The sequence below is a fragment of the Rhyacophila brunnea genome, unplaced genomic scaffold, assembly GCF_057557595.1.
Source record: "Rhyacophila brunnea isolate RB1 unplaced genomic scaffold, BYU_Rbru_1.0 scaffold_2, whole genome shotgun sequence".
NCBI classification, from domain to species: Eukaryota; Metazoa; Arthropoda; class Insecta; order Trichoptera; family Rhyacophilidae; genus Rhyacophila; species Rhyacophila brunnea.
In genome coordinates this window covers 12681208-12708528 of record NW_028232859.1, presented here as the reverse complement: position 1 = coordinate 12708528, position 27321 = coordinate 12681208, and the positions used below count along the sequence as shown (strand labels likewise).

The 27321-nt window shown below is 31.5% G+C and overlaps 1 protein-coding gene across 5 annotated transcripts; it reads right to left on the bottom strand.

The window, feature by feature from the left end:
* Nucleotides 1-4556: 4556 nt before the first annotated feature.
* On the bottom strand, nucleotides 4557-26721 carry Agpat1 (1-Acylglycerol-3-phosphate O-acyltransferase 1). 5 transcript variants are annotated; one of them, XM_085947400.1, is made up of 6 exons: nucleotides 26504-26721; nucleotides 15832-17139; nucleotides 8658-8791; nucleotides 7646-7827; nucleotides 7364-7529; nucleotides 4557-5677 (listed from the first exon to the last, which is right to left on the bottom strand). In XM_085947400.1, exons 2-6 carry the CDS (start codon nucleotides 16026-16028, stop codon nucleotides 5508-5510), a joined length of 849 nt encoding a protein of 282 aa, XP_085803526.1. In that variant the 5' UTR covers nucleotides 16029-17139; nucleotides 26504-26721; the 3' UTR covers nucleotides 4557-5507. The 5 variants fall into 5 exon arrangements, with proteins under 5 accessions (XP_085803526.1, XP_085803529.1, XP_085803530.1 ...); XM_085947403.1 differs by lacking the exon at nucleotides 26504-26721 and having other exon boundaries at nucleotides 4640-5677; nucleotides 15832-16221; nucleotides 17069-17118; XM_085947404.1 differs by lacking the exon at nucleotides 26504-26721 and having other exon boundaries at nucleotides 4640-5677; nucleotides 15832-16221; nucleotides 16998-17030.
* Between the last annotated feature and the right edge of the window lie 600 nt (nucleotides 26722-27321).

The following is a 27321-nucleotide window of genomic DNA, read 5'->3' as shown; positions in this document are numbered from 1 at the left end:
GCTGTACAAAGTATAATATAGACATAATAAAAGTTTCTTGAAGAAATACATTAATTTATTCATTGTTATAAGAGCAATAATTATTAATTCTAATTACATAGTGCAAAATAATCATTGTGAGAAGTTTCTGTAGATAAAGTGCAACACTATAACTTAACTGCATCATATATTATAGAATACACATTGAACATAATTATATGTAGTTGGCTGCCACAATATAAACAGTGTATAATGTCAAGCCATTGTTGGCAAAATAACTTTGGTTAACAATTTTTGACATTTATATGTACCTAGTGTAGGCATTTGAATTGAAATTTGAACCTGTATGTTGTCGATAAACACAGTTTAGTATAGGGAGCAACAATATGATCATAAATCGATGGCCATAGATTTACGTAGTATTTAGTTACGTTTTTTTCATTTCCTGAACATTTTACCTGTTGGCATTGTACAATGTTTTTTTCTTAGCGCAGCCATATTGATTACGTACATTACTATTATTGAATTCCTAACAGTCAAACTATGTATGTACTAAATCATGATTTTATGCAAGATAATGACTTCAATTTGCAGTTTGCTTTAAAATACCACAATGAGACTTGATATTTTTATTTTTCTTTCTTTCTTTCTTTCTTTGTGGAAAGTTCAGAATTTTATGTGCCATTGATAATGCTAATTTTATTGTTTATTTATTTTTACCTTTTAATTGAAGTCCTAAGTTAGGAATCACCAACATTGAAAGATTAATTGACAACTGTAGTGTCAATTTTATTACAAAATATTTATTTCAATTGCAAGTGCGAAATGTAAATTGAAGAATATCTGTAACCCCATCGTCTTGATGTATACATAATATGACTGTAATTTTTCTAATAATCAACGTATTCTATCATTAGGTAAAATGAAAATAATAGCTGTAAGTTTAATAAAATGGGAAAATAGAACTTTTCATTTATTTTTGAGTGATTAAAAAACAAAATGGTCAACTTCGGATTTTACTCGATTGACTTTGTCATCACTGTCATTCTGTGATGATTTCAAAATAATTTCTCATTCTTTGTTGGTTTCTATTTGAGAAGTATTAAATAAATTTCACACGGGATTCATACATAGTAGGTACTCATGAAAAATACAAGACGCACGATAAATTATAAGCACTCGTACTTATTTTCAGAATGAATGAAATATTGTCTCATAAATAGAACACTTATTATATCAATCTGCCATATATTTGCGTGCAGTTCACACCTGTCTGAAAATGTTAACAAAAATTAAATATTCAATAGTTTATAATCTGCGTAATATTATATTGAGTGATCAGACAAGTACTACTCTTTCTTGAGCACCGTATTATTCAAATCAAAGTATGGGTATAGAGTATTATGCTGGCGTTAACTTAGTTATGCATTAGACACGAGACAATGAAAAGATATCTTCAAAACTATTAACTAATATTAGTTAGTAATGAGGAACCAATATTACTCATTATATTTGGGATAAAAAAGGAATACTGTTTACAGACTTTCTGGTCTTCACACTATTTAACTTATTCGGACATTATCCCCTGCCTGGTCTCTAAAATGGAATCAAGAGCATGCTTCATACATGTTACCGTCTCGGAAACCTGAACATTATTTACACTGAAAAGAATATTCTCCATTCATAACTATATCTATTGACTAATTACAGACAAAGACAATTGGAAGAAAACACACAACGCTAAGCACTATGGTCTATACGACAATGCCAGCACAGTGTAATGAATAAAATCATCAAGATTGGGAGACTGCGTCAATTACATCATGTGCATTTGTGAAGATAGTAATGTCTGGCAATACAAGTAGAACATACAAGAGTCTGGCCAAAAGTTTGCAGGCTAGATGGAACTGTAATATTACATCATTTCTTAAACTTTGGCACAGGCCAAATGTAAAATCATTGCCACTTATAATTAATCATTACATATATTGTAAAAAGAAAGTATTAACAGCGAAATCACATTTCATTATACATATTAGTCTAGTATGGCAGAATCTAATTTCAAATACTACTTCATATTGTCTCCTTCGAGGAGGCCCGATAAATGCTAAGTAATTTTATAATCTATGAAAAGTACAACTACTAAAAATTAGGCAGCATTTAATACAGATAGACCCTAACATAATGATGAGTTTTTAAAATATGAATAACTAAAACTAAAATTATGACTGGTTAAGCATGGTGTCTGAGATAACTTTGACACAAATGAGCCAATGATGTAAGTAAGTGTATTTATAGATGATGTTACTATGTTGGAGTAAAGTAGTAAGGTATACTCATGACGAAGTAATGGCAAAGAGTCAAGTTGTAAAATTGTGGATTCAGGATTCAATGAGTTGGGTGAGTAATAACTATTCTTCGTAAAAAGGTTGTTATAACATCCACAATGTGGAAAATGGTAATTTACCTTTTTACATTAAATTTCATTGTCAACACTACAACCCATTATGCGTCTCCACTCTATGTTTAGCCTAGAGGATGTTGTGTCTTTCCACACAATCCAATCACTTCAGTTTCTTCTTCTATTAACCGAGGAGTTGTCTTTTATCCTTAAAATGTGGCACGCCCAATGGAGAGATGCCCCACTTCCTCATGTGAGACAGTCACAATAATGCATGCAGTTTATGGGTGGCAATCTATACATCATCGAAGATCTTATATCAAGTATAGGCTTGGCGAGAGTTAGAAATTTAATTTTGGTTTTCTGTTATATGAGTCTTGATGTGAAGTGTCTTTGCGAGCCGGTAATATCATTCGTTTACCAATCTAAATTTTTTTACTAACTGGCTGATGTCATTTACAAGATGTTGCATGATTCAGATTTATTCTCAAATACGTAGTAGCCATAGATCGTGATTGATGAGCTTAAAAGAGAATTACTTATATGTATGTATTTTGTGTCTTAATGTGGCCTAGTTAGTAAAGCGTCCACCTCTAAAGCTGTGGTTTGCAAGTTTGATCCTGCGGTTGTAAAAAAATGGATGTTGCTTTCTTTTCACAATGTGTGCAAGGGATCAAATGAGTTTGGCGAATGACTAATAACCATTCCTCCTAAAAAGTCTGTTAATATAAACTCCACATTGTGGAGTTCCATAATATGCTCCACACAGCAATTGGTTATTTACTTTTTACAGATATTTTATCATAATTTTTACGATTATAATAATAGTAAGTTTATTATAGTAAAATATTGAGGCCTTAACCAGCCACAATAATTTTAAAATTTAAATTCAACTGAGATGCGTTATGCATAGGTCTACTGCATTTAGACGTGGACCGAAAGTTGGACTATTATGACAGTAATTCCAATCTTACGAGCAAAAGAGAATGCTTTGCATTACATTCTAAGATATAGTATACTAATGTGAAAAAAATCACATGCGTTTCAGAGAAAAATATTAACCTAAATGCCATCATTACTTCTTAGTGGTAGAACATTGTTTTCTTATCAAAATAACTAATGATAGGTTTGTACAACTATTATAATAATCCATAATACTACAATATTATTCCTTTCATAAAAAAATATCAATGGAAAAAATCTCAAGTAAAAAAATATGTCAATCTAATAATTATTAATCGTACACCTACATTGAAAAAAGTAATATTGTAAACACAAAATAAAACTAATTAAGACTGGCAACTAATGAAATGTCAATATGTATTACGTAAAATAGGTTTAGGTTTTATCATGAACTTTCTTAGTGGAGTAATGCGTTCTATGACAACGTTTTTATGGTGGGTTTATATATACAATTAAAACAAGACATACTTTAAAATTCATTCCCAACTACCTTTGTTTAGCCGTTGAATTAGAAGACTAGGTAATATTATTGACACAATAAGAAAGCCACAAAAATACTAAGTAGTTTACAATATTAGCTCCAAATTTATAGAGTATGACATGTTTACAAATATGTGTGGGGGTTTAGAAAGTAAAATTTTCATATAGGTGTGCATTGTACACATATATTTAACATTAAATAAACAATTTGTTATAACTTGAATATTATGTTGAAAGTTCTCTTCTGTCGGGAGGTCCTTTATTAAGTATTGTGATTTTTACTATTCGGAGAACAAAAAGCTCGCAATATTCCTGCAATACTATCAACGATACGAGTGTCACCACCACCACACCACGACTCTTCGTAAACGTGTCCCACTCTACTCAGCCCGTAAATCTTAATTAACAATAATTAGAGAAAAAATTTTAATGACACCCTGAGAAAAATAAAATAATAATTGAAAAAAAAACTCCAATCGATTCTCAGTTAAGTCCTCTTATGTCTATTTGACTCTTTCATATCCTATATATAAATATATTTGGTACCATTTAAGTAAATTAGACAAATAGAGAATACAATGAAACACAAAACTAATAAGTTACCTACCTGCTAGTAAAACAATTAAAACAAAGTAAGCGATCAGAAATAATTTGAAACCAGATAACAAGCTTAGTGACACGCAACAATTAAATTTCCTTAAAAAAACTAAACTAAACTTATATTCTTTTTTTTACATATAATTATTGTGACGTAATATGTATCATTGATCACGAATAAAAAAAAAAATACATATAGCAGTATGTCGTTTTTTTTTTAAATTTAATTGCTGGGTGCAATGAAATTAAAACCACATTAATTCGAAATTCGCTGTAATTTATGGTGGTTGACAATGACAATGTCTCTCTGTAGCGGACAAAACCGGTCCAAAATATTAAAAAAGTAGAATTAGTAAGTACTATATTATTGTGTTATTTTAGTGAATAAAATTTTAATCCCAATTAACAACTGTACTATACAATTTCAACTTGATTCATATTTTAAGATTTTTTTTTACTTGATTTTAATAAAATTGTTGATATCAGTTGATTTAGTGTCAGATTTTTAATATTCTTTGATCATCGATTAAAATTAGCAATACCACCCCACCATAACTATTGTTTTCAATGTCAATCAAAATGTTTCTTTCTTTTTAATTATTTAGTACATAATATCTGTAGTAAGATGGCAAAACACGATATGTGCGTTTTTCGTTTTTCCAAATTGTTCAGAAGAGCAATAATTTTAAACTTCGATAGAAATTCAAAGAATGGACATAATATTATTATCACATATTGACACGGCTTACTTCTCCCAACCTATTTTGATATTTTGTAAATCTCACTGAGATGACTCAATTTTTCCAAAAATGTTGTATGATGAATGAATGTAGTTGCCTACTTAAATTCAGATATTATGTTTCATAAATCTAAATTCCATTTTTTTTAGTTTTTGTTTCCCTATTTCGAATTAACAAGGCCTTAATTACTTTTACAAAAATTGAGCCACCTAGTCTAGAAGGAAGCTATTCGATATTTTACTCATTTATAAATGAAGAATGAAGCTTTTCATTTGATAAGATGTCACCTTTCACCAAAAACAAATTTAAGAATGTTAATGGTTACAGCTAATTAAGAAGTCATGTTTTTATTCAGGAGTGAGTGGGTAGTCTGATGGTAGAGCAGACAAAACTTCCTTGCTCACTTCGGTGTAGTGTTCCAGCATAGCCTCCCGGACCCTCTTCATCAGATCATCCATGTCATCGTCACTGAGACCCTTGGTCTCTATCGGGTCCAGGCAGGTTATAATAACTCGTCCTTAAAAAATAAAATAAAATAATTTTATAACAGTTAAATTAAATATCTTAATTACAACTATGGACATAAGATAATGTTGTTGAATTTTACATATCATACTTTCTATCAAATCTTTTACACGAGTGGTGCGCAAGTTTCTAGTAAATGCTTAACTGTCGAAGGCATAGTAAGTACTAATATTTTTTTATGTATTGTGTTTCCTTTTTCAGACATTTATTTCACTGACTTAAAGATTGGACAGATCACAATTAGTGTGGTGTGATCAGTCAAAGATTATCAACGTGTCGAAGTGAATGGTGTAATTTCACTTATTCGATGCTCGCATTGAATGCGTTGAATAAACTCAGATACCCATCTTCTATGCGATCATTGCATAAGTGAAAATACTACTTTAAAATACACGGATTTGGCAACTCCAGGAATGATAATATAACTTGGCTTCGTTGGGTAGAGAAATTAAAATCAATTATTATATAAATTTACATTAGACAAAAAGTAGGAAATGCGTATGGGTTTTTTGCGCAGTTACAGCATTTAAGGTTAATACTCGGTGAAAGATAAAACATGATGGCGGAAGAATTACAACTTTCAAATAATGTTCTTCTGATCTGATTATCAGTTTAGTAATGTATAGATTGTAAAAAATATTTCATAAATCCAGGACACAAAGATATGCATTTTACTATGTTTCAATATTTAATGGAGGTCTAGCACAATACATTGCTACATAATATATTAAAATGTTAATAATATTTTTCTATTGTTAGGCGGTTCATGATCGGCTGTGACTGGTCCGCCATCTTTTTTTCTGAATGTCAGATCATAAAAATACAAAAGGCTAGATTCTATGAAGATATACCTAGTCTGTTGAATTACTGATTTTAATTTAATATTTTATAATACGAATTAACATATAAATAGCTGATAATAAAATGATTTTTTAATGTTTTATGTGTTTTAAAAATCTGAGCATTTTCTCATACATCTGATATTTAAAAATTGATTTTTAATAACATAATTATCAATAACAAAAAATTGCGCGTTCATTAAAACAATATCATTTTCATTTAAAAATGCAGTTCAATAACATTTTTTGTAGTTGCCACTTTGAAGAAAAACGCAAAAAATCTTGTATACACTTGGGCCTTGGGTTTCAAGCTTTGCAAAACTGTGTTCTAGACCAGTGGTCGGCAAACTCATTAGTCAACAGAGCCAAATATCAACAGTACAACGAATGGGATTTCTTTTGAGAGCCAAATTTCTTAAACTTACTATATAGGTTGGCATACTGTTAACGTGATATCATTCTTAATAATGATCTTATTTATTGATAAAAATTAAATTGTAAATAAGGTATCCATTTAATTAAATCATGACAATGACTGACAAAGATAGATAGATGAAATACATCGTACAAATTTGTGGTATCATTTGTCACAAGACTCGTCAACTGCTATCGATAAAGCTGAAACCAATTTAAGATCTTCGACTTGCTAGTTGGTTATATTCGAAGACATGTTGAGTGTTCTATCTTTCACTGTTTTACCCGTACGTGGTCATTTGTGGCAGAGCCACACCCAAACGGGCCAAAGAGCCACATGTGGCTTGCGAGCCGCCGTTTGCCGACCGCTGTTCTAGACCAAGTAAGAAGCATATTTTTTTTTGCTATCGAAGTGTATTAATTACCTTTGCCAAAGAAGTGGATATCCCTGTTAATGAAATAATACGGAGAGTAGACAATGGGCAGGATGGGGACTTGTGCAGCAATGGCCATTTTGAAAGCGCCTCGGCGGAACGTGAGAATACCTCGTTTTTTGTTTCTGGTTCCTTCGGGGAACAGCCATACTTTAGTCTGGAGAAGAAAAAAATACCCCTTACACGTTTAAAATATGATAGCAAATTTTTGGTTATAAACATGACACATCACGGTTACTACTATGGGCATTGCAGAACACATTAAAGTCGTACCTTGTTATTGACCATGAGATTAGAGGTGACGTCAAGTTGTTTGTATGATTCTTTGGGGTTATTCCTGTCGATGAATACCACCCCGGCAAGATAAGCAGCCAGTCCAAATGGCCACACGTAGAACACCTCCTTCTTAGCTATGCTCGCGCATTTATCCATTACGTGCCAAATGTTGAACATCCCTAGACAAAAGAAAATTTTTTTATAATATTATAATCTAAGAGTTTGGACTATGACAAGAGGGAGTCTTATGAATTTTTAGTAATACAAAACTTGATGGCGATTCTGCAACATTTTTAGCGAGATTGAATTGGTGGCTACAGAAAAAGAATATTCTGTAGATTCGTCCATTATTACGGTAATTATAAACTAATATTTATAGCCGGCATCTTTGTCTGCTTTTCGAATGCAGTTTCCTGTACAGCGTGCTATGCGTCATTGATGGGTCCGAAGTCCAGCACTTTTCCATGTTTTTGATCCATCACCATTCACTAGGTGTCCGAGCCATACATACCTACACGACTTATTAGTGTTTTGTCCAAGATGCATTTCAGATGTCGATTTAATACCTTGGGTTGTAGCACCTTTGTTAGCAGAAGTGACATTTTTTAGCAGAATTATTCTTCTCTAACTTTCGATTCATTGGTTACTCTCACTGTTAATAAGGATCCCAGGTATACGAAATTGTTGACCCTCTTAAAAGTGCTGTTAGTGCGCACTGAAAGAGTCACATATCCATCTGGCCTTCTGTATATAACCACCATATTTGTGGTTTTCTTCATATAGATAATGAGTCCTAGTGTGCGGGTATTTTCCTAAATAATTACTAGAGTGAATAAAGAAGAAGATCCTGTTTCTTTCTGTAAGTCTTTCTTTCTGCATGGATATTTCAATTTGATATTACTAATATTTTATTTAAATTGGAATTTTACGAAGTATTATCCTAATCAAGAAAAATTTTTGACAGCTGTCAAAAATATTCAATTTCAAATGGACAATAATGCAAACCTACCTAACACATCGATCATGGATTGGTGGTTGGCAACAATAATTGCACCCCTGTCTTCTGCCAGAATATGTCCTCGCCTCAGTTCCCATTCCAGACCAATCAGCTTCGTGATATGTTTTATAAGCGCTGATACATATCTGGAAAAGAGGAAGAGAAATATGAACAATATGTACTTAAGTCACAAAATATGGGGTAAACTTAAACGCGTGTTAAATAATAAGATATTTTTAATATTTACGTAATGTATTATAATATGCATTAAAGTATGTAACGGAAACGCAATTTGTAGAATTAACAACAAAAAACTTTGTTTCAAAGCATTAAAATTATCTTCAATCATGCATTTTGTTACTCTTCAATATTGTAAATACCATGTTACAGACTGACAACTTATATATATCTTGAGGTGCGTCGGTTAGTAGAACTAAGAGCTTGAATACATCAGCAATACTCACATTGCCACATTAACACTAAGACTGTGTCTCAAGTTATAGTTGTCAGTCTATAAAAGCCATTCTTTTACAAATGTGCACATAAATACTCCTTTTATAATACTAAGGTCGCATGTCGATACAACCGCAAGAAGTTGTATTTAGACCCCCTCTATGCCCAGTGGAGGTCTCTTGTGCCGACTGTCTCCAACACTCCATGTACGGGAGGTCTGTGCAGATATCCTTCTAAAGATACTTTTAAAGTTTTTTATTTGGTAGATGAGTTCTCAACGGACTTCTTAGAATCAGAGACCATTTAATTTCAGCGTTAGTTTCGTTTGAAGACTCTTTGGGCTTATTATAATCGTAATATGACAATTTAAATTTACCTTGAAAAATGAACGACACAAACTAATTTACAATTCTAGCAGAGTACTTATTACATTTTTCACTCATTGTGTTGAGAATCTATTGTTTACAAAAAAATACTTTGTGAGGAGACAATGGTGGTTATTACATATTTAGTATTGTCCTATGCTGTATAGGCTAGCAACATTATGCCATTATATCCCAATAGTACAGTCCTAACATGAACGTAACCTATTGCCATACTAGATCGAAGATACGCAACGTACAAAAATCATACAAAAGTGGTTACGTAGGAACGGCAATTTACAGGAATGCGTAGGGTTGAAAACAAATGCCATGCTTTATGCATAGGAATAAGGCAAGCAACATATATTATTTATATTCTCTTCGATGAGTACTAATTTACATTATCTGTTTCACCATGGCCTTATCAAAAATAAAGATTTTGCCCATGCCCGGCTAGACTCTCTCTAGTCATAGTGCAGAGAAGCAGCTATTAGCAAGGAGTATTTATGATAAAGGGAGTGGATATTTAAAATATCTACATACACACAAAATAAAGGTCATTGTAAGTCATATCCACTCATGAAATAAGAATATAATGTGTAAACATTACGAATACAACATACCTACTGTAGATTCAGCTGTTATAGATAATAAGTTGTTTGAAAAGGTGAAAATGATCAGGATGTATTTACAAAAATCCAGTTTTGTATAGAATCCAAGATTTATAAAAATCACACTTACCTATTAAATACTTAATTTAAAATATATAGGTATATACAGTCGAACTCGGTTATTATGATTTTGCACATAGCGAGATCTCGGATGTAATGAGGAACAGTCGGTCCCATCTTCCTCATAATAACCAAATTCGACTGTATATCTATATCTATATAAAAATCACTTAGTATGAGGGGGGTAGAAAAGGCATACATAATGTACTACATTTGTATGTGAAGTAGATAACTACAGATAAATTAAAATAATTTATGTGCCAAGGATTAAATGAGTACAAGTGACATGTAATTGAAAACTGAATTATGTGCAGTTTTCACCTCATCACATACATATTTATGCGTTTAACAGGATTAAACATGAAACCGCTTTGAAGGAGAATATAAATACAGTTAAACATAGCAACCATATACATTTTGGTTGTTTTGGCATGACTTCTCCTCCTTTGAACAGTAAAAACAATAATAAAAATACGGAAATACCAATATTTTTCATGGTATAGTAATAAAGGAATTTGAGAATGAGGCGTCATTCACAGAATGTTATGATTATGTTGAATCTTTGTAGTCGATTTACACTGGTCCTTGTATTACTACTATCATCAACACATCAATTATGGTTAATGTTGTGTATGGCAGGCAGTTATAGATAATTATTATTGGCAGTAATAAAATTAATACAAAAAATAGTACTTTACTGTTGAAAAATTATATTTTATTTAAGTACCTACTTAACTGTAGTAAAACAAAACAACATCTTTAATAGGTATCTTCCTAGGTAGATATAATTATTGTGAAAAATAAACATTGAAATAATGAACTAAAATTCAAAAATTCTGGTGACATAAACGTTAAATGACTAGAATATAGATCAGGGGTTCACAAAGTGTGTACCCTGTGATTTTTTTATGTGTCCCGCGAGATTTATGTTAAATCTGTATTATTTTTTATTCTTCATATCGAATATTAAAAATTAAATATTCTCTGGCAAGAATGAATTGTCAGGTACTTTGATATTTGTATATACAGATGTGCGTAGTGAGGGGGGTTTTTATGGGTGTGCTGCTGCCATAGTTATTGTGTTGTTAGCTATAAAATTAAATATGCAGTTTGAGTTAATAGATTTTCAAGAGAACATAGAAGCAAAAGGATCTTATCCTGATAAGAATTTAATTGAATTCTACAAACGACTTTCACTTGAGGTATAATCCAAATATAGTTAAACATGCTCAGCAAATAGCTTCTTCATTTGCAAGTACCTATATTTGTGAAAAAATATTATCTACAATGAGCATTAATAGATCAAAATTAACAGACTATAATATTGCATATTCACACCACAAACTTTGAGCCTAGATTGCAGGATTTAGTTTGAAATAAACAATTGCATAAATCACATTGGTGAACAAATTTAAATATTATTTTGTAGTATATTAATAAGAGTAATAATAATGTATATTTAGTTAAAAATATAATTTTACACAATGAAATATTTTTTTATTCTTTTGCCTTATGTTTTTCAAAAACAGAAAATATTTACAAAAGGGCGACCCGCCAAATATTTTTGATTTCAGAATTGTCCTTTTTGACGAAAACGTTTATGAACCTCTGATCTAGATGATTACCTACCTAATCAATTTGGGAAACATTCCTTTATTTATGAGTTTGATACCAAGTAGGAGAAGTACCCAAATAGTAAGTATGAAGAAAAAAATAATAACATGGCATGACAAAACATAATAATATGTGTTTGTAATTTTGTATTACAATATTAAATTTGTTGGCAAATAAAATAAAATGTCTGTGGTAATCATCTATCACAAACCAAAGTCTATCTCTGTATTGATGTTTTAAGTTTTTTTATTTATCAATCAAAATAATAATAGGTATGTCATATCATATGTTATGATAATTAGTAATTACAATAAAAACGATTGCTTCCTGTTGATAGGCATTTTAAAGAAGTTTTATTTGGAATTCTTGAAATTTCGCTAAACAATCATTAGACTAAACGAGATAGGTGAGAGTTACGTATTTGCGAAAGAGATAAATCAGTGCAATTACGCAGCATTTAACTGAGTAGGTACATAAGCATTAATTTATATTCAATGAGATTGAGCACAAAGTACCTACCGTATTCTATTAATTGACGTATTTTAAAAGTTTTCACTAAACCATGGCTCTCCAACCCGCAGCCCTGGCTAGTAAGTAATGCGGCCCACAAAATCGTCAATGATAAAATATAATAATATTAAGATAAAAAATGAAACAATGTTTACGAATTAATTAAAATTTTTTTTACCATGTTCGATCCGAAGACGATCATAACATGGGCCTTCGCAGAGTGCAGCTTGTATCAACATTATTTTGTGTTTTTCGAGAAATAATTGCCACTTGCTCAACCTACTCGAGTTTCAAATACACATTGAAAAAAATACATTTTTTTTGCCAGATCTGGGATTCGAACCCGAAGTCAAAGATAAACTCACAATTAAAAAAAAATAAAAAGAGGCGAATTCCCATTTCAGCGCTCGAAATGGAAAAGTTTACGAACCGGAGCGCTCGACAATTTTCTGAAGATATTTACTTATATAGTTATCAAATTTTATAAAAATAAGTGTGTTATATTTTCTATTATACATACTATCTAAGCTCAGACGGTCAAAATATTTTTTCCACGAGATGGAGCGATAATTTTGCCGATTTCACGAACCTGAACGGCGCTCTGGTGCGCTCCGGTCATTTCGAGCCATGTATTAAATAACATTTTTTTTTAATTGAGAGTGTATCTTTGACTTTGAGTCTTTAAATAAAGAATATACAATTTTTCTTTTAAATGTTTTAGATACATATTGATTAATTAAAACACTCCAAAATGTAATTTATCAATAAATTTTATTGTTTCAAAATGCTTGCTTTTAATTTTTTCGCTAGGTGCCTCATGTAGGCGGCGCATAATGCGAATTTGTTAGGTTACACTGTTACAGGGTTACACGGTTACAGCTAACATACACGGACAACATGAAAGGTTCCCCACCCCCGTCCTAAACAATTTGTAACATTGTATGTATTTTTAACAAAAGGAAGAGTTCTTTAATTTGTAATGGCTAAGCAGGTGTAAGTAAGAGCGAGTAAAAGCCGAAAACTGCCGAATTCTGATCTAAATTTTTAATGCGGCGTCTATTCAAGCGATCAATAAGCAGGTAACGCGATCACGGTGTATTTATTCTTTAGTGTTATACAATATGGATTTTTTACTGACAATTTCTTTTCGTAACGATTTTTCATACATTTATCTTTGGGGAACTATACTTCATTGCAATATGAATTCAAAGATTAAGGGGGGACATGCTCAGCGTAGGTCAAAATGGAGCTTTTATTCTATTTTCAAAGCATGATCCTGGACATTCCTTAAACGTTGTAGATAATCTATTTATATAATTTTGAAGCCTTATTATCCTATCTACAACGTTTAAGGAATGTCCAGGATCATGCTTTCAAAATATAATAAAAGCTCCATTTTGACCCACGGTGAGCACGTCCGCCCTTAAGCGTCACCGAGACAGATAACTTTCCAGCTTTTATTATAAGTGGGTACCCACCAATGACATATTAAACCACATATTATTTTGGATCTAAGCGGCGCAACTCTCTCATGGTACATATTTTTATACATGTAATTTTTATAGGAAGTGAACCATTGCGCAAATGCTATTCTGGAGACCCACTGGTCATAGGGGGAATCACCGGACAATGAATAACCATTTTTGCTGCCTTACGCAATCGAAAAATGTATGTAATTCCAAGGTACACAATATTAACAATAAATGTCTTAATAGTATAAATTATACTAGACTTATTTTTGACCGATTTTATCAATGTTATTTGTATATATAAAAATTTAATATTAAGGGGGGACATGCTCGTCGTAGGTCAAAATTGAGTTTTTTTTTGTATTTTCAAACCATGATCCTGGACATTCCTTAAACGTTGTAGATAATCTATTTATATAATTTTGAAGCCTTATTATCCGTTATATTTATTTTAAACATTTGATGACTGCATAAAGTATTTTTATTACATAAAATAGTATTCTTTTAAACCTCTCGCTCTAATGTTTTAGAATATAGTCATATTTCGGTACATGAATGTGCAGTGGTGTTAAGATTTTTAACATTTATTAATTTTTAAACGCATTTATAAAACCATTAGTATAATTAATGACGAGATAATTTTAGTAAAATATTTACGATAAAAAAATATATTGATAATCTCTGTGATCCCAAATTTTACAAGAATTAGGCATTATATTATTCAAAAGATCGGCAAGATTAACACATTCGAAGATAATTCTACAGATACTAATTATAAGCTATGTCTTTGACCATTTAAGTGTGGTAAACATCCTACGAATATTGATTGCTTTATAATAATTATTGACCTAAGAATAAGGTAGTGTTTTTTTGAAATACGCAATTTCTTTTGGCATTCCCCAGTGGTTAAGCTACAACATACGGCCATAGCCATAAATTGACAAACTATAATTGAAGTAGGAAGTAAAATGATGTTAACGCGCGTGTTTGAACATGTACCTAACCGATTTTTTTTTAACGGTACATGTTCAAACACGCGCGATAATATAATTTTACTCCCTACTTTAATTATAGTTTGTCAATTTATGGCTACGGCCGTATGTTGTAGCTTAACCACTGGGGGATGACAAAAGAAATGGCGTATTTAAAAAAAACACTACCTTATTCTTAGGTCAATAATTATTAGAAAGCAATCATTATTCGTAAAATATTTATCTCACTTGAATGGTCAAAAATATAGCTTATTATAAGTATCTTTAGACTTATCTTCAAATGTGTTAATCTTGCCAATTTTTTGAATAATAAAATGCCTAATTCTTGTAAAATTTGGGATCACAGAGATTATCAATATAATTTTTTATCGTAAATATTTTACTAAAATTATCTCGTCATTAATTATACTAATGGTTTTATAAATGCGTTTAATAATTAATAAATGTAAAAAAATCTTAACACCACTGCACATTCATGTACCGAAATATGACTATATTCTAAAACATTAGAGCGAGAGGTTTAAAAGAATATTATTTATGTAATAAAAATACTTTATGCAGTCATCAAATATTTAAAATAAATATAAAGGATAATAAGGCTTCAAAATTGTATAAATAGATTATCTACAACGTTTAAGAAATGTCCAGGATCATGGTTTGATAATACAAAAAAAACTCAATTTTGACCTACGATGAGCATGTCCCCCCTTAACTATCGAAAAAAATGCCAATCCTTCGACTAGTCCCGGGATCGTCAAATTGTAATCCCGAAATCCAGGGATCACAATTTTGGCTCGGGATTGGATTCCCTTTCCCTATCACAGAGGATGACTTGTTTGCTGTCTTACAAATCGGTACAAAATCAAGTGTAAGATACTATTAGCCCATACAAGGCAAAACCACCGTCATCGGTTAAGAACTTACAAGCACAGAGTCAAACTAGTTGTCTCCACATGTCATTCTACCAATTTGCATAACAAAATAAATGCGTTTACTTATCCTTGATAAAGAAGCTTCAGCAGGCACTATTAAAAGGAGTAAAATGTGAAACTTACAGGCAGTTTTTGACGTTCCTGGGGTTGAGCATGAATAGCGGTATGCATACGACAGCCACACACGACGTCAGGAAGTAAAAGATGAAGAACTTGGACTGGAACTTTATGTAGTTGTCTTCCCGCGAGAGGAGCTGTTTGATGATGTAGGCTGCGAAGAGGATGGCCAGCGAATATAGCACGAAACTCCACGAAAACATGGTGATTTATGTGTGGCTTTCGTCGGTTAAAATTTAAATATTCAAGGCTACAGCGGAGCCGTCAAATGAACAGTGTTGATTTTAGATATATTTTGTAGTTTAAAAAATTACTACCACTTAACATTCATTGGACGTTCTTCGTCCCTATTAAACTCAAACTCAACTCACAGAATAAACACGAATTTCAGTTGGACTGTATGTATAATAAAAAGAGAAAATTCTTTACAAAAAGACACTTATATTAAAGTTATTAAACACGACAAGTCAACACTATTCTTATTATCATAAAACACCTAATAGTGTTTTGTAAGTAAAACGTATAATAGGGATTACTAATATTAGATGTATTATTATAATGTTCCAATCAGACACGAGTATGACTATGTTAATATTTGGAAAAATTAATCACATTTTTTTTAAAATATAAATTTTGATGGATAAGTTATTTCTTCATGTCAATATATTTAATTCGAAGTATGTGGTTAGTTATGTATATAGATAATGAGGTCAAAACAGTGGTTGCAGTTTACTTGTGACATACAAAATACGGCTTCCAAGGTAAGAATATGAAGTCATTCACTGGCATACGATCTTAGCATTGCTAATTAGTTTTTAACATTTATCAATAAAACATCAAACATCTATTATAAATTTATTATTAAGGATTAAAGAGATTTAAAAATCTACTGATAAAGAATTGGTAATTGTTTAAAAATCACAACAAGATGGATTTAAAGCGAGTAATGGAAGAAAAATGTAAAAAAAATAATACTAGATAAAATGTCAAAGTCTAATAAAAATACGCGTACGAAAAAAGATAATACTTTAGTAAATACGTAAGAAATATTTTCTTGGATTTTTTAGATCAAAATATTTTTAATGCATCCCAAGGTTGATTTGATTAGCAGTATTTTATCAGATGATTTACATCTAAAGGTTTGTAAAATGAAGTATTTTTATAACGCTTACAATTAACTTAAGTAAGTATGCAGTTTTTTGTATATTATTTTGGTATTTATTAATGACGTCATTAATATTACGTGAGATTTAATAGTTATTATTTTTAGATAGCACTCCAATTATTCAGGATGGAGACTTGTCTTCAACAGATCTGAAAAAGAGAAAAGTTATTAATTAATAAATATATAGGTACCTAAACAGTCTTATCTATAATTTTACTTATAATATTAATAAAATGAGCCCAGAATTGCGCACGAGTTCTCCAATTAAAAACATATTCTGAAGTCTATCACCTATGAACAAAAAAATGCAAATATCGTTGCTGTCATTAGCATTACGTACTGAAAAATAGTTAGGTACCTACCTACGAGTGCCTATTAATTAAATTATACTTGCAAAGTATAATTATGTTGTGGTGGTTCCTTAAATTAATAGGGAATATTTTGCAAAGCACGAAATACTGGCCATTTGGATAACTTCATTAATAATTATTATTAATTGTGGAAATAATACTTAAGGCAATATTTTATTAGGGCTTAAGACAATATTTTTCTTTAGGCACGATCCTAAGATATTATAAGTTCGTTTTAGATATTATTATTGTACATCCATGGATGAGCGTTCCACATAGTAAACAAATTGTTATAACGCGATTTGGATTTTGAGATATTTTCTATAAGTATCTGTGAGATGGTCTTGTAAGTTATTGCATCGTTTTTATAAAGATGTACCTACAGGCGGTCCATTTTAAATTCCAATTAATTAAAGACAATTTAAAAAACTCAATGAAAAAATAGTATTAACAGAAAAATGACAGCAATAATTGGCCTTGTTAGATTTACAGCTACAATCTAGTAAAATATTATTAATTCTGACGTTGGCAAGTATGACAGATTTAAAATGATAGACAAGAGAATAATCTAACCATGACCATATTTGTTATGGACATATTATTATTTTTTTATTATTATAACTAGCGATAGCCGGCGACTTCATTTGCGTCAAATACTAAACACAAATGTAAGGAGTACAGACTGACTCGATTTTTTCTTCTTCAACGAATGCCCTCTCCTCACCATTCCACCGCTGTTATCAGACCACTTTACTAACTCGCGGCGAACCGTTGCAAGTGCGTTATTTTAGAAAAGTTTTATATTAAATTCATCTTCAGAACCTTTTGAGACCGAACAAACAGACTAGCACATTAAAAAATATATATTTTGTGCTTAATTATCATGGATATTATGATCAAATAATATCATTCTAAATAACAGACACATTTCAATTTCATTACCTATTAGTATCTACAGATTATCAGAATAAAACTATTTTTTCGCAATATTTGAAAAAAATATATTGTCAGAACACTGTACAATTTTATTACCTAGTTAGGTAGTTATTAGATTCAACTTAAACGTTGTGTAACTGTATTTAGAGTTGGGTATTTTCCGAGAAAATTTCAATCTCGAGATTCGAGATTTCCCGAAATGTGATTTTGAATTCTCGAGATTTGGGATTTCCACAAAAGAATTCTCGAGATATCGAGATATTAAAAAAAAAACCTGTAAAAAATCCTAAAATCAGTGTAAAACAGACAAATAGAAATGGGAAAACAAAAATAATTCAAAACATTACTTATTAAAATAGAATTGACAGTCAATGGCTGCGTTTGACAATCGAGTACGCTTTTGGGACACAAAATTCCCTGATGTTGAAAAATTGCGGTCATTTTGAGTCGAAGGCCATCCATGGACTGAAACCGTATGCGGTTTAGAACCGTATACCATACTAAACTTATGATTTCTGTTCATGGAAATATATTTTGATAAAGTATAATATCATAAGAATCTGATCGTATCCGTTTATACCATACACTTACACTTAAAAAGTTAATAAAAACATATTTTCATGAACAGAAATCATAAGTTTAGTATGTCACACGGTTCTAAACCGCATACGGGTTCAGTCCATGGATGGCCCCTTATAATTGTGTTGAACTAACATCACACGATCGCACACACTTGAACTCAATTTTTGTTAATTTATTTCAATTAAAAAAAATCGTTTTTTCAATTAATATTTGATAATAAAGAAATTCCGAATCTCGAGAAAAGATTCCCGATATACAGGATTTCCCGAAACATTAAAAATTTCAATTCTCGAGATTCGGGATGGACTATCTCGAAAATTTCTCGAGAATTCCCGTCGGGAAATTCCCGAAACCCAACTCTAACTGTATTTATCATGTAGGTATTTATTACGTTCATTTCATTATCCACAAGGGGAATTATTTTTTAAATTACTCTTTTTAGAATTTGTAAAGAATTATCTATCAAAATTGATAGTTACGTAATACCTCACCTGTCGGACCAGAAAATTAGAGTTGATCGTAGTGCTAGTTATTGCTTGTAGGTACTTCGAATGCAATGCGGCAACTTGTTCGCAGTACTGAGTAGATGAAGATTTTCGATTGCATATTTCGTTCATTTAATTAGCGTGTTCAAAAGGAAATAATATTAACTTCGTAGAAATTAGTAGTAAGTATTACTAGAAATAGTTTGCCATATTACATTCGAACTTCGAAGTATACGCAAAAACTAGCACGTTGGGGTCTTGGAGTGTTGTATAAAGGATTATATCTACATTGAAATTATTTCTCAGGTTTTCTTCAAAATATATTAAACGATTAAAATTAGACATCACATATTATAATATAGTAATAAATAATAATGCAACTTAATTCTCCACTAACTACACGCACGCAGAGAAACATTGTCCAATCAGTGGACTTCCGCTCGAATCACATTAAGTGAAGTAGGTACCTACTAGATTTAGAATAATACGAATATTACACTGCTCTGCACAAATGCATGTCGGATTCACTATATTTTAGATTTAGGTAGGCACATACATAGTGAATTAGTAGATTTCTTGATACTCATGTTACAACTTACTAATCGTGATATATCAATACTGCAGTGGCGAAGACTCCTTACTTGGCGATTATTTAGTTAGAGCCTACCTTCTTAATAAATATAATAAATAACCGAAAAACATTTCATAGGTAAAAGAAATACCAACCGTGAAAAGATATATTTATTCCCTAATCAACAGAGCCATTCGTTTCAAATACGATTCAAAATAAACATGCTATCAAAGGCTTGCTGTAATCCAAAGTTTTTCTTAATATGTACTATGTTGGTGTTTGTCCTTGAGACCAGTCAACTGTCTGATTCAATATTGTATGAAACGGATGAGGCTTATACAATTGAATAGAGCCTACCTATGTTTATGTTTAATTTATATTATTTTACGCACATCAGCTAAACGGCTTAGCGGATAAGAAATGCAGCTAACGTAGCCTCATTTTTTAGCGATGCGAACCCCGGTTCAGCATAACCTTTTTTGTTAAATATCTATTTTAGTGCAAGTTGTCTTTTTAAGTGAAATATTTTTAATAAGGAAGTAAAATATTTTACGTTCTGTAAATTGTATCGCTTTTAAATTCAATGCTCAGTTGTTGTACACAGCGAGAAAGGTGATATTAGGTTCAAAATTTTCAATTGTAGTTAAATGTAAGTTACGGATCACATGCATAATATTTCTCTTTGTATGTATTTACTCGATGACTGCCTCCAATCCATCCATCAAGCTGATCGGAGGCATTACCATCAGAACTATACCGCTATTAAAGGACTTAAGCTGTCCGCCCACTACAGCGTCTGGCCGCTGCCTTCCAACAGTGAATAGAGGATGGCATAAAAATATAACTGTCAAATTATAATATTACCTACTGTGATCAATCAGTAAATTAAACAGTGACAGTAGTTTTTTTCGTGCGATATGGATAAATAACGAAGGTGAATGGACACGTAGCGTAACTTATTTTGTTTCCGAAAATTGATTGATTGTTGACATTTCAGCGAACCGACAGCAATTTCCGATGAAATTTTCACGAAACGGGGCAAGGTTTCGGTGCCAAAAATATCCAGAAAATATTCAGGTGATTTCTAGCACTTGAATACCTACTGAAACTTAATACTATAGGTATGCTATTCAACCTACAAAAGCTGACTATTTACTTCATTATAATATCAATATATTTTATAAAATACAACGATATAGTCACTAAAATTCTTAAAAAAAACAATGTATGTGTGTACCTACTTGCCTAATAATTTAAAATTCAGAAGAAGAACAGAAGTGTTCTTCTGAGGAGTCAATCGACAATTAATTATCCTATTAGTCAAAGTTGAGACATAAAAAAATATTCTCACTCCAATCGAATTTTTTCCTTTTCTATTCGGATTTAAGGGATTTTTTTCTCATGACAATGACATCAATTTATATAAAAGATAATAACCCAAGTAAGTAATATTTCTGATAAAATTATAGTATTGCTTCGGTGGATAAGTAGGTAGGTACTACAAGTACTTGCTATCGTAAATGTGAGACGTTTAATAATACAAAACCGATATTTCACACATATGGCCAAAATCCAGCAAGCAAATACGTCCATATTCTATGAGCAATTTCAAATAATATTTAATGGTTATTGCTTTCAAAATCACACGAAAGAGTCATAATTACTTAATAAAGGTGGATATGTTTAATTTTTTTAATTTTATTTTTCATGGATTTATTGCAGAAAAGGATTAATCAGCTAAAATAAATATACATATTGTTTTAGTTTGAAAATAAAATACTTACGATAGAAAAAAAAACTAACGTTAAAAGTTAAATTCAACCAGTTTCGCTTTACATGCAAAAAAATAATTTCTCACTAATATTGAAATGTGAAGTTACCTATCCTTTTTTGTGTCTACTACCTTCTCATATTTTATACTTAATAACTAGTCATTTTTTTCCGAAAAAAAATCAACTGCAAATTTTCGTATCTCTTCCACAATTTTTAATTTGACACAATACCAGTAAATTTAATTACCTATAAGTAAGTAATTATGTACAAATTATTAATAAAAATTTCCGTTTCCAAGTAATCGATCTTGTGTCAAATTTAAAATTTGTGGAAAAAAGTACGATAAAAAAAATTAATTCTTGACAGTTTATAGTAGGTGACGAAATAAAATTAATAATACAATAAAATTATTGATTATTGTTTATATCACACTATGAACATATCGTATGACGTAGGTATACGTAGGTATTATGTTTTATGCGTGTCAATTTGTAGATGAAACTGAAATTATATTGATAACAACACTGATACATTAATAATTTGACTTGTTAAAATTTGTTACCTATACGTAGTACCAATGTAGCAATTGTATATTAATTTAATTTTACAACTTAATATCAATTCTAGATTGTAGAAGATAATATTGTCGGCCATAGTATGTAAATATGTACCTACTAAAAATGTATTGTAAGTACTTACATGAATATTATAGGGCAGGCATACTTACCGAATATTATTGTGTTGAGCCCTCAAAGGGAGATTAATGCCGAGGGAACCAACGGTGAAAGTTAGATTTTTTTTACTACGGCCATTGTAATTTATCAATGAAGCGGTTGCAAAGTGGTTCAACTAAGAGTCGAGACTACTTCACTGGACAAGCAGCATCAGCAAAAGACACAAAGTAAATTATGTCAAAACGAATTTCTAAACATCACCCCTACTTAATAATAGTAAGTATTTATAGTTTTGCTTCCGTATGACGCGATGAAACGTTGGTATCATGACAGTTTTTCCCAGATAGCGTTGTGGTTTGATCAGGAACGTATCAAGGGTAGTTGCCGTCCGGGTGCCAGCCCAAAATTGCCGTAATATTATTAGAATTTTTTATAGATCTCGGCGCATCTATTCCATACACAAGGCTGCTATTGGCGGCTATCGAGGGTAGTTTATCACATTTATGTGTTGAGGTATTATGGTACTGTTCGGTTATACCGGAGGCAGCGGAAAACGCATTTTGAAAATAGTCGATAAACTGGATTATTTGTTAGTTTGGGTTAGTTTAGGTTCGGTTAGGTTGGGTTAGGTTAGGTTAGGTTAGGTTAGGTTAGGTTAGGTTTGGTTAGGTTAACCTAACAAATAATCCAGTTTATCGGCTATTTTCAAAATGCGTTTTCCGCTGCCTCCGGTATAACCGAACAGTACCGGTATTATAATTGTTACAACAAGTGTTATGTTTTAACAGCACCTTTCTTGGCTGTGTTAACTTTTAGAGCGAGATTGACAGTTTTGACAGTTTAGACGGCTAACTTATTCTAACAATTATAAAAACCTCAATACATAAATATGATAAACCACCCTCGACAGCCACCGATAGTAGCCTGTATAGAATAGATGCGCAGGGAAAACTTACGAAAACTACGTGACGTTTATCAAGGGTTGTTGAGTCGTTTAAAAAAACTGACTCTGACTTGTACCAATTTAACAAAAAAATAGTTAGACATTTCTAATAGAATTACCAATCGATTATAAAATATTTTCTTAATAAAAATGAGTTCGACGCCACACACCTGCTTTTACCTTACTGGATCATGGCGTTATACCAATATTTGTTCGATGGTAATTTATCTACATGTAACATTAGTCATTGTGTAATTAATATTTGTAATAAACTCTCTTTTAATCTCAATAAAGTCTTGCTGACTAACAAATGATTCTCTAATTAATGTCGCACTGGTAACGATATTATTTCGATATGCATTATAATTGTAAGTGCATTGTAATTACTAATCATTAAAATTGTCGACACTGCTGATGCCTCTGTGGTTGAATCGATTTCACACTTTCCAAAAATGGATGCATAGTCTTTTGTTTTCATGTTAAATGCAAATTTTGACCGCCAACATATATTTTTAATTAATAAAATAAGACATTCAGCGATGGACATCAAATTATCACATTTACATTGGTCGGCTTCTTTAATTTGAATATTAAGAATCATTTTATAAAACTAACTGTAACAGTAGGTATGCAAAAATATCTCTGTAGGTACTGAGTATATTTTTAGCGTATTTGTGTCTATTTCTCAGAACATTTTCCTGGCAGTCGTGGAAATCATTGATGTTGATTTCGTAATGAAATATATATACATATATTTTACCAAGTGTTCCCAAACATTTTTAGTTCGGAGCATCCTCGGCGCAATAGGATTTTTCCATAACGCCCAGTAAAATATATCCAACAGTTGCATTTATGTTGGTGTGGTGAAGTTGAGTTAGGTTATACAATAAAATCCACAAATATGTGGATATTCTCTCGTTTCCCTTTTTATGTTGATTTTCGTTTTTCCATGTTAAATTTCATACTTTGTTCCGCTCTGACTTTACCCGACCCATTGACGTGTATGGTGAAAGGTCTGATTTTGTTTCTGGGTATGTAACAGGGCTTGCGAGGAGTTATTTTGCGCACAACTGTAAGTATTAAAAGGTTAAAACTATGTAAGTTTCATTTTAGTAAAAATATTGGAAAATTCCGAGTCGCCTCAGCGCACGCTTTGGAAACCACTGTTTTACACAATTATTTATTGAATTCACACAAAATTCCTCAACGGTTTTCTAAGATACAACAAGGTTATTAATAAATATTCCAAGACTGGCTTCGAAGAATTCCATAAATCTCCAAATTTTCAGCAACAATCGACATGTCCGGAGATATCATCAGTGCCAAGACCACTGCGAATCTAATGCCTACAATTTAAGCTCTATTTGAGCGGTAGGAACTTAGAAAATTAGCTAATTTTTTTGAATTTGTTTGGCGCGAATTTTGAATTAATTGTTAGTTGGGTTAGTATGCGCCAGGCAGATTTGAAATAATAATAATATGTTCCATTAAATGTACCTACATATAATGGCAGACCATGACTGTTTTCAGTTACAATCGGGTAAGACTGAATGGTGGTTCTGTGAAATATTCAATTTATATCGTACATGGTCTGGTTCTTCCGGGGTGACTCGGCGAACTCAGGAAATTTTAAGACACCGGTGCGAATTCCATCATTGAGTATGTACGTATTATGGATTGACGCCAAACGCTTTCAATTGAATCAGGGTAGGTAATACCAAAGTTATGTACATGTTTACTTAGGTACTTCATTGGAAATGCCAAAAAATGTGCATTTAGTTAGATAAGATTACATGTCACATCTATTCTATGAAGGTAAGTAATGATTGATTTATTATCAGTTTTTATCAGTCACATTTTCTACTGGCAGATCATATTGTCATACACGGAATTAATAATATCCAATCTATAATATTCTCTGTAGGTTATAAATGTTATATTAATTATTTAAATATGTCATCGGTTTTATATTAGAAAAACAAATGCGTTTCTTTGTTTCCATATTAAATTATATACTCAATATTAAAAGGTAGACATCGAAGTATAAAGGGTAAATCACCGTTCCCGTTTCAAAGCGTAGTAAGTAGGTTATCTACGGTTATCTTAACATAGTCTTACAAGGAATAACTAGTTATCAGCCACTGGGTCAATGCTCTGGATTGAAAATAATATTGAAAAAATAATTATTTATTATGATTAGATGCGGAAATTCTGCCTGCTGCGAATATTCAAGGTATATTGGCGAATACCTACAGCGAATATTAAAAAAAGCTGATAACTTTGATATAAATAAAAACCTTGAATATTATGAGAATGCCACAATCACAAAAATTATCTTTATGTACTATAAAGTAGGTCTCAATCTACTCAAAAACCAACAACAAAGACAGAACAACATCAACATCAGAAGCCTAGTGGCATCATGAGGTAAATTCCTGAAATGCCGAAAGAGTTATTGGCATAGTCACTGGACCATAGATGTCGATTCGTAGTTAGGTATATCTACAAAGTTTCATATTATTATCTTGCGGAGATGAAGTACGCATCAAGGAAAAGTTGTGGAAAGCCTTGGCGCTGGGTCGTCCAGGATCGATTTTTATGTAGGAGACCAAGACCTGCCAGCGATTGTAGTGCCATAATAACAAACGATGCTAATGATAACCTTCCAAGGGGGAAAATGTTAACTTTTTTAATAGAAAATATTTTCCCTGTCTCTTTAGTATATTAGGTATATTTATATTTTTTCGTTACTTTACCGATCAAATGACATTATTGAGTGTATGGCGACCTCAGTATTGGGTAACTGCACCTGAGACATAACTAGGAGTAAATAATTGTTGATACTTTACGTCCAAACGTAGGGCCTCGTTATATGCATGATTAAGACCGAGTGTTCTTTCTAGTTGCAGTTTTGGATCTCATTTTTTAATAACTTATGGAGTTTTTAGAATAATCTAACAAGAACTAGAAACTAAAATCGCAACGCCTTTACATGATAATTGATAAGTATAATATTAATTTAAGTGGTTCTGTCACGTCATAAAAAATATAAAAGGGTTCCATGACCAAAATTAATTGGGAAACGCTAGTTAATTTGAGAACATGAGGTCTTTATTATTTTGTTTATGTCGGAGCACAATAATAATATAACATACTATTATGAAGAACTAGATATATTTACATTAATTCTTGCACTCACGTGAAATCGTAGAATCATGACTGAATTCACGTGATTAGGAAGTACTTATTATTTACGTAGATGGGAATATTAATATTTTATTTTTACACTAAATCAAAGATGGATATTATAACATTTTTTTTTATCAAAACAGTAAATGTTGTTATCTTCGCGAAATTTTATATCGAATCGAAAAAAAAATCAACGCGTGCTACCCGATTGGTGGAGAGCTGTCAACTGAATTACCGCATTACCTAATTTACTGAAGGAAGGCGGACCTATTATATTATTATGTATACTTAGGTAGGCACTTGTTTTGAAAGCGAGAGTGCCATATTATTATTACGGGTAGGAGCTTCGCATTATTGAGACATGAATTTTCATCGCGAACTGGTATTTTTATATTATAACAAGATAAGTAAATACTTATGCTTTCCATTTTATATGGTTCGTAAGAAATTTATCGAAAAATTCAAGCAAATGAAAATAGGGGAGAGGTCCTATGAATGGGACAGTAGTTTTGTAGACCAAAACACTTTTTAAAATGTATGTCATCGTTGTAATCATATGCAACTAAGAATGCAAATAGCATGACGAAAAAGAAGCAAGCTAGACGTGGTGGAAATTTTGAGTGCAAAAAATAACTTTTTGAGGCGTATTTTGAACGCGCATTATAAGTAAAGTTACGTTTATCTTTATTTATACTTACGTCATTGTTTAAGAAGAACATTAGAGCTTGTCTTAGCTAGGTCGCAGATTTAAGCTTCTCGAATGGAACAAGTCAAAACACATGTAACCTAATGTACCCTCCGCACACCATTCGAGTACGGATTTTAGTT